Source organism: Lutjanus erythropterus, chromosome 3, assembly GCF_056507025.1.
Source record: "Lutjanus erythropterus isolate fLutEry1 chromosome 3, fLutEry1.hap2, whole genome shotgun sequence".
In the NCBI taxonomy this organism is placed as follows: Eukaryota; Metazoa; Chordata; class Actinopteri; order Lutjaniformes; family Lutjanidae; genus Lutjanus; species Lutjanus erythropterus.
Genome location: NC_139319.1, coordinates 19,656,161 through 19,671,295, shown reverse-complemented (window position 1 = coordinate 19,671,295; position 15,135 = coordinate 19,656,161). Strand labels below are relative to the sequence as shown.

Here is a 15,135-nt window from a genome sequence, read left to right as displayed (position 1 = left end):
AATGAATAAGACCTCCATAAAGACTGCACAGTCCTCAAAATGTTATTTTAGACCTGCATCAATTTATTTTTTTTGATACAGCAAATATGTCCGCAAACATATACAGACACAGAGCTATACAAGTCCAATATTCATTCTCCTTTATGCTCCGTTTGGCTGCTAACTCCTGAGAAAAAATGTCTGGTTCTTTAGCTGCTAAATGCTCCGTTACATTTGCCAGCTCGTCACTGCCTTTGTCTGTCTGTCATTTGGTGGTGGGAAGTTGTTTTATCAGAGCTTTGGTGCTGAAAATAGCAGCCTGCTGTATCTGGAAACAACACTGATGAGAGCGGTGAGACTGAATCAAAACAAAAAAAGTTGTGGGCTGTAAAATCAAAACAATTACTGAAATGCTTTGTGGAGTTGAATGGAACTACAGAGATGATTCTGTGTGGGTTTACTGCTACAAGTGACCCCTCTCATAATCATTTGATCCATTGATATTAGATTTGTTTCCAACTCCTTCAAAAGATGGAATTATTGGGATGAGGAAGTTTTCCAATCAATGTTGAAAATGTTTTAAACATGTAGACCAGGTACAACATGAAAAAATAAGTATTTGTTCCTCGGCCCATGGGCTAATGTTCTAAAAATTTCAGTATAAATATATTAACTGATATCCTGCTGGGTAAAAAGGAAGAGGACATAAACTACAAAAAAATGTTGTTTATCATTGCATTGGCAGAAATGGGCTTCCATAAGAATTACCCTTAATCCAGTATTGAATCAAACCTCTCCAAGCTGTGAGGCATGGTCCTATCCAGTGTACTTGCTCATGCTCATAATCAAAGGAACATGCAGAAGTTAGATTAAAGCGCACACAAAATGTTGCTCAGGGTGTGGTATACTAGTACAAAGAGATTATTTTCACCTCCCTCTGTATATTCTCGTTATTCCCTCCCTTCTTGTTAGAGTATGTGACTTCACAACAATACATCAGCAGGCCTTCTGCTGTTAGCACAGCGCAGAATGCCTGTCAGTTTGAGTGGCTGTAGAGTATGCTAAGCTTTCAACTGACCAGAAGGCATCTTTAGTCAAAGCTGGCACTGTTCTCCTCATGTCACACAGTCCTGCTCTCCAGAGCATATTGCACTACAGAACCAAGTTTCAGGCTATGAGAGCACAACTCTGTCTGTTATGCAGTAATTACCACAAACAGAGAGATGAAAAGCAAGGAATTCAATCTGTATGAGCATGTTTTCATGTTTCCATGTGTGGGAACATTTGTCCCAGAAAGCAGGTGTCAGTCTGAGTCACAGAAAGGACAAAGTAAGCATGAACTGCTGCGCTTATGTATTAATTTCTTAGCTTGTAGGCTGCCGAGTGATGATCAGTGTTTAACAGGGTTTAGGTGGGAGTGAATCTGTCACATGGCAAATCACTGGCAGAGCCTGTGTCTGAATCAACAGTTGCTGTAATGAAAAGAGCAGGTGGCTTGCCATTTTTAATTCTCACTTAAATGGTTCCTAGACCAGTGTTTACTGAATATTCAAAGCCTTCTGTTGCACTTCCAGAGACATCAGAGCTGTGTCAGGAAATAAAGAGGGTCTTGAGGACCTTTTAAACTCCAGCATCCATTGGTTATAAAAGAGTTTTCATGTGAGGCATCTGTTTGCCATGCCATTCAGTAATGGAATAGTTATTAAAAGTTAAAAAAGCAAAAGTTTGCTTTCATCAAACATCTTAATGGAATTACACAACAAATAACATAACCTTGATTATTTGTCTTTATTTCCTGGATGAAGAGGACAAGTATTTTGCATTCACACATTATGGTAGGTAACTTGTGCTTGTCGAGAGCACTGTGACTAGACGATAAGAATAAAGGCTGCTCGGCTGCTTTCAGACAGGTCCCTTAAGTAGTAAACCTTGTCGCCATGACTGCACATCAGGCCTATTGATGAACACGTGTGAAGAAGAAGTCAATTCTGCGTGGAAGGGTGGGAGGACGGCGAGCTCTTTCATAGTCATTTAAGCACAGCACTTGACGTAGAAAAACCCCCTGAGGCACCTCACCCCATTTCACTCCAGCAATGCCTTTTTTTCTACTCTATTTCTCCCACTCCATTTTCCCCACGCTGCTTTATTCTTTAAGTATGCCTCCTACAGATACAACCTAAACAGTGGATGGCAGCTGTACAACATTAGGTGCACCTATTCTGAGACATACACTGACTGTATGAGTGTTATGAACAGTAATGGTATGTAACAGTTTGTATCACTCTGCTTGACACAGATTGCGGAGTAATTCTGCACCACCATCTGGCTTACAGTCTACCTGTGTTGGTGCTCCGTGTCGATGTCAGTACATTTATGTAGTTATTTTAAGATGAGTATTCTTATATAAAGTTTGTCAAACAGGAGTAAATAGTGCAACTCTCTGGGCTATTTTCAGATTGGATTAATACCTTTTGGGCGCACTAGCGAGAATTTACAGGAGCAGGACAGTTTATGCAGTATTATCACAAACTACTACAATGTTCACTGTGTTGAAGGAACATGTCACATGATGCAACTCCGTGGCACATTGGTGTGTTTTTAGTAGTTTAGTAGGTAGTTTAGTAGGTCTTTGTTGGAATGAGTCATTGTCAGGTTGTGGCTAAACGACAACACTTGTTAGAAGGATCAGTTCATTGTCAGGGTCTCTGCACCTTTTCCAAAGTCAAATTCAAACTTTTATTGTGCATTTTCAATCTTTTCCAGCAACTTACAGCTATAGAAAATTGCATATTTATGCACACATATATATATATTTGCTTAAAATGTGGTTCTCTCCAATTTATTTTATTTCTTTGACTCAAAATTGAACTATTCAGTCAGATAGAGATTTGACATGAAACCAGTACAATTACAATTTCAAGTCATTTCAAGCACTTCATGTATGATCCACTTTTCAAAGCAGGTCTCAGGGACGTTCATCCTTCACATAATATAAGCTCAACACTTCCTGTATCCATTTCATTGCACCTTTGTTATGAGGTGGTGAGAAACTTTGGGTCCCGGAAAGAAACCAAATTTCTCTTGGCTGAAAAAGTATGGGAACCCCTGATTTAGAGCATGGGGCCAGCCTTATTTTTAACTATGATTTCAAAATGCAGGTGTACTTCCTTGTCTCTAATTTCAAGAATACATAGCACTTGTAATTTGTTCACTTTGAGTACTGGGTGGTGTTTAAGAACTTAAGTAACTTAAAAGTGTGAAGTTACTGTTTATAAATGCTGCCAAACATATGTGAGTTTGAGGCTTCCAGGTTTCACTTGAGTCGTCACAGTGGATGGCTCTGTCGCATTAAGTGCAGAAGAACAAGAGCAACGATTCTGTTGCCTTCACTGACAGCAGTGAAACCAAGTGTGACTGATGTGTAATTAAAAAGCTTCTCAGTGCAAACAAAAACTACAGTTCAACAGGGGATGGCTACAGAGGAGTCACTACCAACTGTCTTCAAAAAAGAATGCCATTGCTGAGTGAAAATCTCAGGATTGTCGGCTTTTCAGGAAGTTATAAAACAGCATTTTATGTAGCATCGCCAAAAGACATATTTTATTTATTCTCAGAGGTTTCTGAAGATTCTCTCTACTTTGAATCTAATGTAATTTCTCATGATATCTCAGTGTCTTGCCCCATCTTCATGCCTTTAGATGCAAAAATTATTAGAAGCATTTCTAAATGCTTAGAGTAACTACAAAATCCTTCTGTTGAGGTTTTCAAAGTCTGACCCATTCACAGCCTCAGTGATGTCAAAAAATAACTGCAACAGTTTAAAGTTTAAAGTCATGGATTTTTTTTAAGTTCTCCTTGGAAGAAAATCTCGTTCCTATAATGTTTTGGATGATGTTGCTATGCTTTTAGTAGTTTAGTAGTAGTACAACTTGAGCCCCCCCCAAAAAAAAATCTTACGCAGGAGTCCTTTAAAAGTGAGGCAAATTAGCTATTGGCAGTTTCTGTTTAAAATGTCATAATGTGCAGAAAAACTACCAGTGGAGTACTTTGATACTGAAGAGAACTGGATGGAAATAAACATTGGAGTTAATGTTATTCTTAGAAAAAGTGTTGGCCACTGTGAATCTAAAAACGTGTGCTTAGATGAGACTGAATTATGACTCCAAGAAGGAGTACAATTTTTGACGCACATTGGGGCAATTAAGATGCGTTAAAACTGCCTTAATTGCCTCCTCGAGCTATGTCTCACAGCCTCTGCTGCAGCTCCAACTGTTGACCGTGTTGGTGAGCAGCCAAATCAGTGGGCCAAACAGCACATAACTAACTTCCCGTTGTTAATAGAACAGCAGCATGCACTTGTCTCTTTCACCTCACACAGTATCTTTGCCTCACGTCTCTCCCTACGCCAATTTTTAGGTGAAAAATTGGATGTTTTCACCCCTTTAGGCCTCTAGATATCTCTTAAATAAATCAATATGACAAGAGAAAAATACTCTTTTGTTGAATTCTTTAAAACTTGTTCACACAACCAAGACCATAACCTGTAAAATCACTCACCTGTCAGTTATAGGCCATCTCAAACATCTACATTTTCATTTAAGTATGAACACCTTCTGGATTATAACTATGCTTCTTTTTATTCACACTAATGTCTCAGAAAGAAAAGAAAGTCTTCTTTTCATGTTCACACATCACAATTTTCAGACTGTTTACTCATCTGCATATTGCAACATGACAGGTTGCAGAACCATCTTTCAATATAATGTCAATTTAGCCAATTACATGTTCAAAATGTTCAAAAATAGCACAATGTTTTAAAGACTTACATGAAGAGAAATATCAGGTCACTTTTCATTTTCATGTGCAAAATGCCAGATGAAAGATGGAAGGAAAACAGGTACATTAGGTAGTCACTTTAATATAATAGGTATTTTCAGTTCAGTGTGTACTAGAACACAGTAACGCCCAGTCCTTGGTGGAGAGCCAGAGACTGGATGAGCAAATAGAAAGATTACCAGCTTTCTTAAAATAACTGACAGGTGACAGCTTACATCACAGGGACTGGAGTTGTCCAGTCAGTTAGAGGGCATATTGTGTAACTGCGTGTAACATGCTCTATTTGAATCTGTCATTGTGCCCTCTTCACGTCGTCTTTCTCTCTCAAACACCTCCCTACTTCCCTATTGGATATGTAATGGAGCAGAAATGAAAATAACATAGACAAGTGCCATAATTTAAGAGAAACAGCAAAAGTAGTGTCATTGAGAATAAAGTACCAGGCTAAAAGTGACTACTTTTTGCACTTTGAATAATTTAAGAAAGGTCAGTCTCAGCCTGCTTATAAATGCTGCATCAGTGTGAGGTGTGACTTGTGTTTTGACAGACTGCCACACTCTGATAGCGTGTTGCCCTCATTTCAGCACCAGAGTTCACATCATCTTCCTGAATTATCCATCAGGAGCACATTTCATTCATTTTGGGCCCAATTATGTGGCAGAAAGCAGAGTTCTCACCTGTTTACCTGGACTGCACGGAAAATATGCCATAAATGCTGAAAGATGGTCTGAGGTTGGGAGGAGTTTCAGAAAGACAGAGTAAAGTCAAGTAGTGAATAGTGATGATAGCACTTTTTCATGTCTGATACAGCGACCTTGAGTATCTGCCAATATGATACCAAATCCAGTACTGTCTTTTTCCCCCGCTTAAACAACTAAGATATTAATAATACATTTGTATGGATGTACTTTGCTCAACCTAATCTAAAATACATCATTCTCAGACTGTGAGACAAATATTCTACTCTTGGCGGAAGAAATTCATAGACCACAATGGGGTTGGGTGATTGGGCTGAATCCATTGCAGATTCCTTTTTTTTGGATGATTTTTAGGACAATATTTGTCATTTTATTTGCTAATGTAATAGTCTGCAGAGTGACAGCCTCTGCTCTGCACCACGCTCTCATCCAGTGGTGCAGTACACACCCAATCAGCTGACTATGAGTGAGCTAAACTGGGTTCATGGGTTTATTTTGTCTACTGGATGTAGCGAACGTAAAATTGCTGCTTGTGCACATCTCCCAGCTAAGACTGGAGAGGATGGGAGGAAGTGGGAGGGGGGACGAAGATATTGCCAATTGCCGATGGATGGGTTGACGATGATTGTTTGGAAAATTTTAACATATCACCAACTCTAGACCACAACATGATTCAGTTTTGCAATACTACTGCGTCTGTATTTCAAGGTTGCATAAGTAGGATTTGTCATTTGCTGTTTGTAAATACACCAGAAAGAAATTAATTGTTAATTACAGTTAATTGTAATTAATTGTAGATTAATTGATGAGTCTCATTCCCAGGACATCAAATACCAACATTTTCAGTTGGCAAAGTGTCCTGAGCATAGCACATTAATGAGAAAATAAGGTATGGGTGGAGGGCAGGGTCTCAGACATTGCAGGCGCTGCTACACTGTTCTAGTGGGTCGTGAGTGATGACTGAGAGGGATTATGTTTGTATGACTATGTGTTGTTTGGGAGGAAATCCTGCATAGTTTTCCATGATGTCAGCACTGTCTGCTCATGTTCCAGCTACAGTTCATGTGATACATGCTGCTCATCTGTGACACATCTCTGTTTATGGCACAGTATGAAAATATAAGTTATCAAATGGAGATCGCATAGACTAAATGTGTGTGATTTAGTTAAAAGATATTACCAAAGACTGAGGTTGTAGAGTGCAGTTTAGGCTAATAGATGATATCAGATTATACTTTCTTTTTTTCCCAGATAGCTGATCCTGTGATTTTGGCCAGTATCAGACTGATACCGACACAGAATATTGAATCAGTGCATCCATAACAGTGAACCACACATTTTCCTTGGTCCTCTGTAATATTTCTACCATGATGGACAGAGAGAAAGAGAGGGAGAGGGAGAGAGCTTCAATGGGCCTGGCAAAGTAATGGGCCATACAGTTTATTTACATCAACGGGGAATCTGTGAAAGAAATGGGCTATTAGTCAACTGTACAATAGGGAACAATTGTGTCATGTCTGCATCAAACTTGCCTGAGGCAGCAGCGTGTGTGTGTGTGTGTGCCAGTGTGTGAAGTGCAGTTATCAGAGATGCTAGCCAGGACTGGCGGTGCAGTGATAATGCCCAAGGAGAAGCTCCCTCTGCCTCACTGGCTGCTCTATGAGCTAGCAGCTCCACCCCAGTCTGCATCCAATGCCACTCACAGAGAAGAATCTAGATGCTGGTGGCAGCTTTGGTCTTGTTTACTGTGTTCAAAGTCTTGCTTTGATAGAAGCCATAAATGTATATCACGCCTTGAGTCGCTCTTTCCAATTATATTCATAGGTGAAGAAACAAATGTTTCGTTTGATTTCAGAAGGCTGTGTTTTACTCACTATTTGTGACCATCAGTGAAGGGCACTTGTGGCCGATCAATACTATTTGTCTTCTGAAAGAGGAAAAGAGAAGATATGCGTCCAGGAAAGCTGCACGTGCTGGAGGGGGTATATTCATATCACAGCTTGATGTTTAACTTGCCACCCCCCTCTACCCAAGCCCACAAGACAAGGAAATGAGCTGTGCATGTCCCCACGCAGTGCTGCTGAATGTCCTAGTTAGGACCATTTAATATTAATGACGAGAGGAAAGGTGTTGCTACAAAATGATGCTCACAGTGTTTAAGCAGCTGATGCAGTGTTCTTAACCCACTGGGAGCTTAGTGGGCCATAGCTGACACCTGGAAAGCTTCCAGATGGAATAATAGGGGGAAAAGTGTGTGATAGTAGGAGACCTCGGGAGGCTGTCCTGGTATTCCCTTTTGGTCCATTTGCTGCTCTAAATGATCGGTTTCTTCACTCTTGAAGTAGCACAAAGGCCAACAGGACCTGGTCAGAACTTCTGGTTCAAAAAGGGAGAGAGATAGAAGACAAGAAGAAGAAGAGGAATACATTGAAAGCTTGCTGTGGAAGCAAGTCTTTATGTGTTTCAAAGTATTATGTCCATTCACCGCTGATTGATCTGTTTTCTTCTTGGGCAACAAGCTGTGACAAACTTGTTTTATGTGAAATGAATCAGTTTGACACCCTGCAGTGTAACTCAACTTGCCTTTGAAACTCAAACTTGCAACAAACCACTACTGAAAAAAAAAAAACGTTGAGCAACATCTTCCAGGCTTGGTGCAAAGACATGTAATTAGCGACCCAAAATGCTGGAACCCCACTGTTCTTGTTAGGATTGTTGTTCTGGTTTTTCTGCTTTAAAACAGCCTCAACATCAGACACCATGATTCCTATCACCATCCAATTTGGTTGAGAATTCACATCTCAAACCTATTTGGGGAAAAACACACACCCTTTCAAAACCAGATGGTGCTTTCTGTAATAAGCAGCTTCAGATTTTGACAATAATGCCTGAAATAAATCCAGGAACCTTTATTCTTGGCTCAGTGACAAATGTGGAGCCTTGGCTTTAATTTCTGTCATGATATAATTATGTGTACTTTCTGTCAGCTAACCTACCATTGGTTCTCTGTTCATCAGACATGATCCAGATTTAGAGAGATAGTTCCATTTTTTTTTTTTTTTTTTTTTGAGTGTGGTTATAAGAAGTACTTATCCATAGTTAGTGTATAACCTACAGTTTATAGAGTCAGCAGGAGCAGCAGTGTTGGAGCAATCAATGGACAGGGTCAGCCTTAGTACGTATAGTAGCCAACTTAAAAAAGGCTCACCTAAAACAATCAATATCAAAATATGTTAAAATATTTTCACCACTTTACAGCTGTGAAAATATTTTAGATATAGTCTACACTTACACATTGGACAAATTCTGTTAGGGTCTCCTGCTTCTCCAGGTAATACACTGACTACACTCTGCTTTATACAAGCGTCACTTCAAAAAAAAACAAACCAACCCCTTTACCTGAAACAGAGCATGGACCTCCTGGATCAACCAATTGTTATAGAATCCAAATTGTTTGGCTGGAAACATGAAGTGAGATTTCATTATGCTGATCTGCATTTTGGCCAGTAACTCCTAAACTACAGGAGCTAAAATAACTGAGACTGTGCAGCTGAGCACAAATCAATTCTACATGTTTATTTTCATCTCAACCTCGATGGGTTATGAATGATGACTTACATTTTTAATTCTTACGAAACATCTCTCTTAATAGTTGATAAGTGCACTTTATTCTCTCTTTGCCACATTATTTGAGTGTTTTTGGGATGAAATTACATTAGCACGTCGCTACACCAGTCAGTGATGATGGAGGAAGATGATGAGTCATAAGCATCCAAAGCTCAGTTCACTGCTCTCTGTAGAGTGAATTATCGTCTAATTTTACTTTATTTACCGTCTATTACATCAGAGATAGCAAAAAAAGTAAAGAGGGAGTGATGTTGAACTCAGCCCATTTCAGTAATGGCTTTGTAAACAGGAAGTGAAGCATAATTACTTAAAGGGAAAATTCACCAATTTTCATGTGGGTCTCCAATCATTGTTGTTGTAAATCTAGTCAGTTAAAGCAATAAATTTATCAATGTGTGCTGTATTGACCAAGAAAGCTAAGTTCTCCTCACTGAGCTGTGCTGACAGTGTCTACATGTACTAGGATGCAAGCTTTTGACACCCACAACCGTGTTGACTTGTATCAAAAACCTAATGTATGCCTATTACTTGTTTGGACAAAACATAGTGTTAGGTGGCAAAAATACTCATCTAGCATGCTCTGTGGCTACCCAGAGGTGGAGATTAGAAATCTAAGCTGAAACAGTCTGTAGTTCTTCCTAAAGAAAAGCAAAACAAAAACTTTCTTGGTCAATATAGCACACTCTTGAGTACTTTATTACTTCAACTGACTATATTTGCCCTTAATACTGATTGAATGTCTCCATGAAAAGTGGCGAATTTTCCCTTTTAATGTCACACAACTGAAATAGCCAGAGGTCTATCAAAGGACATAAGGATGTGCTTCTTGCTGCCACCAAGAAGCTAGCTGTTAAAACAGCAGCTGTTGCACAGTAGCCTTGATCTCCCAGATTTTACATTAACGTCACACTGATGAGATTTACAAAAAGAAATATCTACCAAGGCCTTAAAAGTGTGTCAAGCATCGGCTGCTCTGTAAACACTCACTTATGACGATTATTTCTTTGTGTGTTCTGACAATGTGTTTCCTTGTCCCTCTTTTCCATTTAGTGCCCTGATTCAGCGTGCAAGCAGGATCTGCTGGCCTACCTGCAGAGAATCGCCCTGTATTGTCATCAGCTCAACATTTGCAGCAAGGTGAAAGCTGAGGTTCAGAATCTGGGCGGAGAGCTCATCGTGTCTGGGGTAAGTCTGTCCATACAGAGCAGCACTGCTCAGCCCCACTATCACTGACAGTCTAGACCGGCTTTTAGACTTGAATCACCAGTCTTGGTCAATTTAAGACAATTTTTAATGCTCTGCACTGCGGGTGGGCAAACCTTTTAGTTCAAGGTCATGATGACACTTGGAAGACCAGATGAATGGTCATGCAGATTAAGGCTGATGCAATTATTTCAGACCGATTACAATCTAATAATACCAGAAAGATGCAGCGCACACTTTTTATTTTTTCAGTTGTATTTTTCATGCCTTTACAACCCTATTATCACTGCTCAAACTAAAATCAGTCAATTATCCCATGTTGCTTGCTTTTTACATTTAACTTTTAACTCATCTAATACATTGGTGGCACATTTCAAAGCTCTCCCCTTTTAATGAAAAATATCGATTAGTTCAACCAGAATTATCCTCATAATTATGTAAGTCTCCTCTCCACTCTTCTTTATACTTGCAAAGGACATGACTGGCTGCTCTGTACTCAACATTTGATGAAAAATGAGTTGAATGCTCTTGGAAAAACACAGATAAACAGGAAGGCAATCCAGGCACTATAATGAAGTTTTTTTTTAATACTTCCTTCCTCGTTGTCACTATTTTCCTCATATTTTGGTGTTCCTTTATTGCCTTGCTGTTTATCTTTTATACTTGTTTTCTACTTTTGGTAAAATGTGAAATGACTTTGATTCAAACAAAGGGAAAGTACATGTTACATTTTTTCTTTAAAGTGGACATTTGTTAGAAGACAGATCATTCTGTCTCATGAACATTATTATGAGGTGAACTGCAATTTACCCTATAATGTGATCATGAAATTAACTTTTTGCTTTATTGATGAGTATGTAGGCAGATACATGCATTTGTGTACATGGCTTTAATTTTTTTGTTTTTTATATATAATCAGAACAGTTCAGTCAATTTTTATTCAATGTACAGTATAAAGCACAAATCACAAATTGCCTTGAGCAGCTTTTACATTATTTATAGCAAACCATATTCTCTGTCCTCAGACGCTCAGATAAGGAAAAACTTCTCAAAACAAACTCTTAAACAGGCAGAGAAATGGAAATAAATGTTAGAAAGAGTAACAGAAATGGAGACCCTCTTCTAGAAGACACAGCGATGCAATAGAGAACACTGATCCATATTAATTCTTTCTTTACTATCACTGTAAAATTATTTCCAGAATCTGTGAATACGCAAATGTTGTTTCCAATGTTTTCCAGCCAGGCACAAGATGTCTTCTGCTTTACTATAAAGTCCATTGTCAGATTTAAGTTTCTCCATCACACCTGTACATGTTGCAAATTGCACCAGGATTGATTTCCAAACTATTTGTGATGTCACAAATCTTGCTCATAGGCCTGCCCCTTAAAATCAGATGTTCAATGAGCACAGAGAAACTTTCTATTTTCAGGAGATGAATATGAACAACGTCTTCTGGTGTCAAACTTTGTACTACATCATTCTCCATAGTGAAGCTCAAACATCCAACTGTAGGAACAAGAAGAAAAACAATTTTAGATGGAGGGGCACTTTAAGAAATAATGTGTGGGAATCTCTTCGTCGTTAAAAAAACACACAGAATGACTCATATAATTAATATAGACTTTAAATGGACAAAAATGCACTGCAATGAACTCGGATTTTCTATCAGGAGAGGAAAGGTGAAATCTGTGAATTCCTACTGTTTTGTCAGTAAACAACTTCCTTATTAATTGCCTTAATATAATTTGTTATTTTAATTAACACCAAACTTGACTTTTATCTTTGCTTTTTGGGTTTCCTCACATCTCGAGTTGATACACTTCTTCTGGATTTCTCAGGATTCTATTATTGTTCGTCTCACACGAGATATGCAAGCCCTGCTGAGATTTTAACCTTTTCATGGTGGCCAGCTGGAGTCCACACTCATTAAATCTAAGCAGTTGACTCGCCTCAGTGTGAGGTAGGAGGAGGCCCACTGGCCGGCAAACCTTAAATGTCAGCCAAACAAAACAGACGGAGACAGAGGTAGACCTGACCCCTGCCTCTGCTAATTAAGAAATGCTAAAATAAGATGTCATATAGCGAGGGCCATGGTTTAATCCTGCTTAATTACCAATTGCGGCAGTGACCTCCCAGGTGCTGCATGTAGCTAATATCTTTAATTGTTCTTATTAAGTGCATTTCTTAACAGACATGTTGACTTTTTTAAGTTGACCCCCAGCGTTTCTTTCTCTCTTTCCCCCCCATCTCTCCTTGACCTCTTTTAGCTGGACAGCGCCACTTCCCTGATCCAAGCAGCCAAGAACCTAATGAACGCAGTGGTGCTGACTGTAAAGGCATCTTATGTAGCCTCCACGAAGTACCAGAAGGTGTACGGAACAGCGGCTGTCAACTCACCCGTGGTGTCTTGGCGCATGAAGGCCCCTGAGAAGAAGCCTCTGGTAAAAAGGGAGAAGCCTGAGGAGTGCCAGACGCGTGTGCGACGAGGCTCCCAGAAGAAACACATCTCCCCTGTCCAGGCCCTCAGCGAATTCAAGGCCATGGACTCCTTCTAAGAAAAGAAAAAAAAGTCATGCATACCCAAGAAAAACAACAAAACATGACGGTGACAAGTTGAAGAAAAAGTCCCTTTTTACATTGTGTTAACCCACCTCTGTTTGCCCTGTGTGTGCGCTTGGTGACACCTCAGGAGGACTACAGTACATATTAAACTGCCACACTACGGCTCCTGTGAACACTGTGGGCCTCGTGGCTCACAGGCAGCCAGCGCACACCCAACACTATTTATCGATCTTATTGTAGCTTAATATGTGAGAGCCAAAATGTGACACAAACACTTTTGAAAGTTTGGGAGAAAAAAAGAGAAACATATCAATGGAGGAAGAATGGCATTTTAAAAATTTGTGGCAGTTGATATCCTGCTTGTATACACATTTAAACTGTCTGAATGGAAATCCTGAATGGTTCAGTAGAGGAGTTATTCTATAGGGAATATATCAGTGTTGGTATGCTCCCTCTTGATATTTTTTTTTTCAATTTGAATGTAATCTGTAGTGCTAGGAATAACTTATGTTTAAGATACCTGGAAGTGTCGGCATCCAAGTAGTTTCCTTGTTCCTGATAATTATTATAATAATAATAATAATCCATATGGTGTTTTTTTCCAAAGCACACTTATGGTCTATTGTATTGCCTTTTTAAATTCCATTTATTTAATGATTACATCACTAACTATGATGACCTTGATTGGAAGTTGTGTAGCGTATAAATATAGACAGAGAGGTTTGAGTAGTTGTGGTTTGCTCAGAGAATAGAAATCCCTGCATACAGTACCTTTATATTCACCCTTCTCTAATAAATCCCTCAACTTGACGTCAAACTTTCACGTGTCTTTCTTACTGCCAGTTGCAGCACTCTGCAGTAGCTACACTATCAATCTGTGAGTATTACAGCACTGATGCCTTTTATTAATCTTTAGGATGTGGCATAATCATTAGAGATTGCCATGGAAGACCCGCAGACGAAATGTCTCCAGAGAATAAAATCTATTAGTACTAAAAGCTTACAAGAATAGGTATATTGATTCAGGGCCACAGGTCAAGTCCCATTACTTCACTGTGACTTGAGATAATTGGTCTTGGGTCAGCAATGTGGCTGCTGTCTTTGTGGTACTTTACCAGTTCCCAAACACAAAAAGTCTATGACACTGAATAAACCTGCATTAAATACAGAATTTTTTATCTCATGAAATGTCTTTTATATATATGTTTAAGACAAGCTATCTGTGTGGCTGTGGGGAGGGTATCATTGATTGATCTGTCTGTTGGTCCACCACTTGGTCCAGACTGAAATATCTCTACAGCTATCAAAAGAATTTCTACGGACATTCATGGTGTCTTACTTATTTTTGTTAGTCACTGACTTTTTCTCTAATGTTACCAGCAGGTTTAACACTTTCACTTATCCAGTGAAATGTTTCAACATCTACCTGACCATTTGGTGTAGACATTCATGGTTCCCAGATTACATCTCTGAATAAGTTTGGTAATTCTCTGACCTTTCCTCTAGCGCCACCATGTCTCCTTCAGAATGACTTGGAACAAATTTGGAGATTCTATCAAGTGTCATTATCAGCTGCAAATAGTTATTGTATTGGGAGAAATTAGCCCTTAGGGCTTTCTGCCAGAAAGAGGTTTAGGAAGTTCATGTTCCATGTGAAAACCTAAACATTATTAAAAGTTGTAAGGTACATAACGTTACATGCATCACTTAAATCTTGCAATTCAGTGACGTCATGTGATGAACATAACCTAACATATTTTTTGTAGCCCTAAACATGGTCTTATTATAAACCTACCCAAGTAGTTTTTGTGCCTAAAATTGAAACTGCTTATCTGGCAGGAAGGTCTCATATGGCCACTAAAGCAGTGTCAGTAGTGGGATGAGAATGGATTGCATGTTCACAGTGTCTTGAAGTTCCATGAATGGGTTAATACTGGAGTGAAAATGTCAGTATTTAATATGTAGGAAGGAGAGCAGATTGGGAGAGCAGGTTATGGTGGATGAATGAGTCAAACAGTTTGACTTTCACCCTGGGGACCAGGTTGACTTATTTTCAGCTTTTTTCAGTTTTTTGTCACAGTTTGGTTAGACTAAGGCAACAAAAATGCTTGGTCATTTTTAGGTCAAAATCATTGTCTGGGTTAAAAGACACCATTCAGGCATTTCTGACAATGGCTTTCTGACAGAAAGCCATGAAGGCTAATTTCTCCCATGTACATAAAAATAC

The 15,135-nt window shown here is 39.1% G+C and overlaps 1 protein-coding gene across 1 annotated transcript in view; it reads left to right on the top strand.

Annotated features, from left to right (window-relative positions):
* ctnna2 (catenin (cadherin-associated protein), alpha 2) overlaps positions 1-13,718 on the top strand; it is a 391,099-nt gene extending 377,381 nt beyond the window's left edge. Inside the window, exons 17-18 of the mRNA XM_084715317.1 lie at positions 10,191-10,325; positions 12,614-13,718. Of these exons, the coding sequence (XP_084571443.1) occupies positions 10,191-10,325; positions 12,614-12,901 (423 nt within the window). The 3' untranslated portion in view covers positions 12,902-13,718. The remainder of the gene's footprint in view (positions 1-10,190; positions 10,326-12,613) is intronic.
* Positions 13,719-15,135: the final 1,417 nt, after the last annotated feature.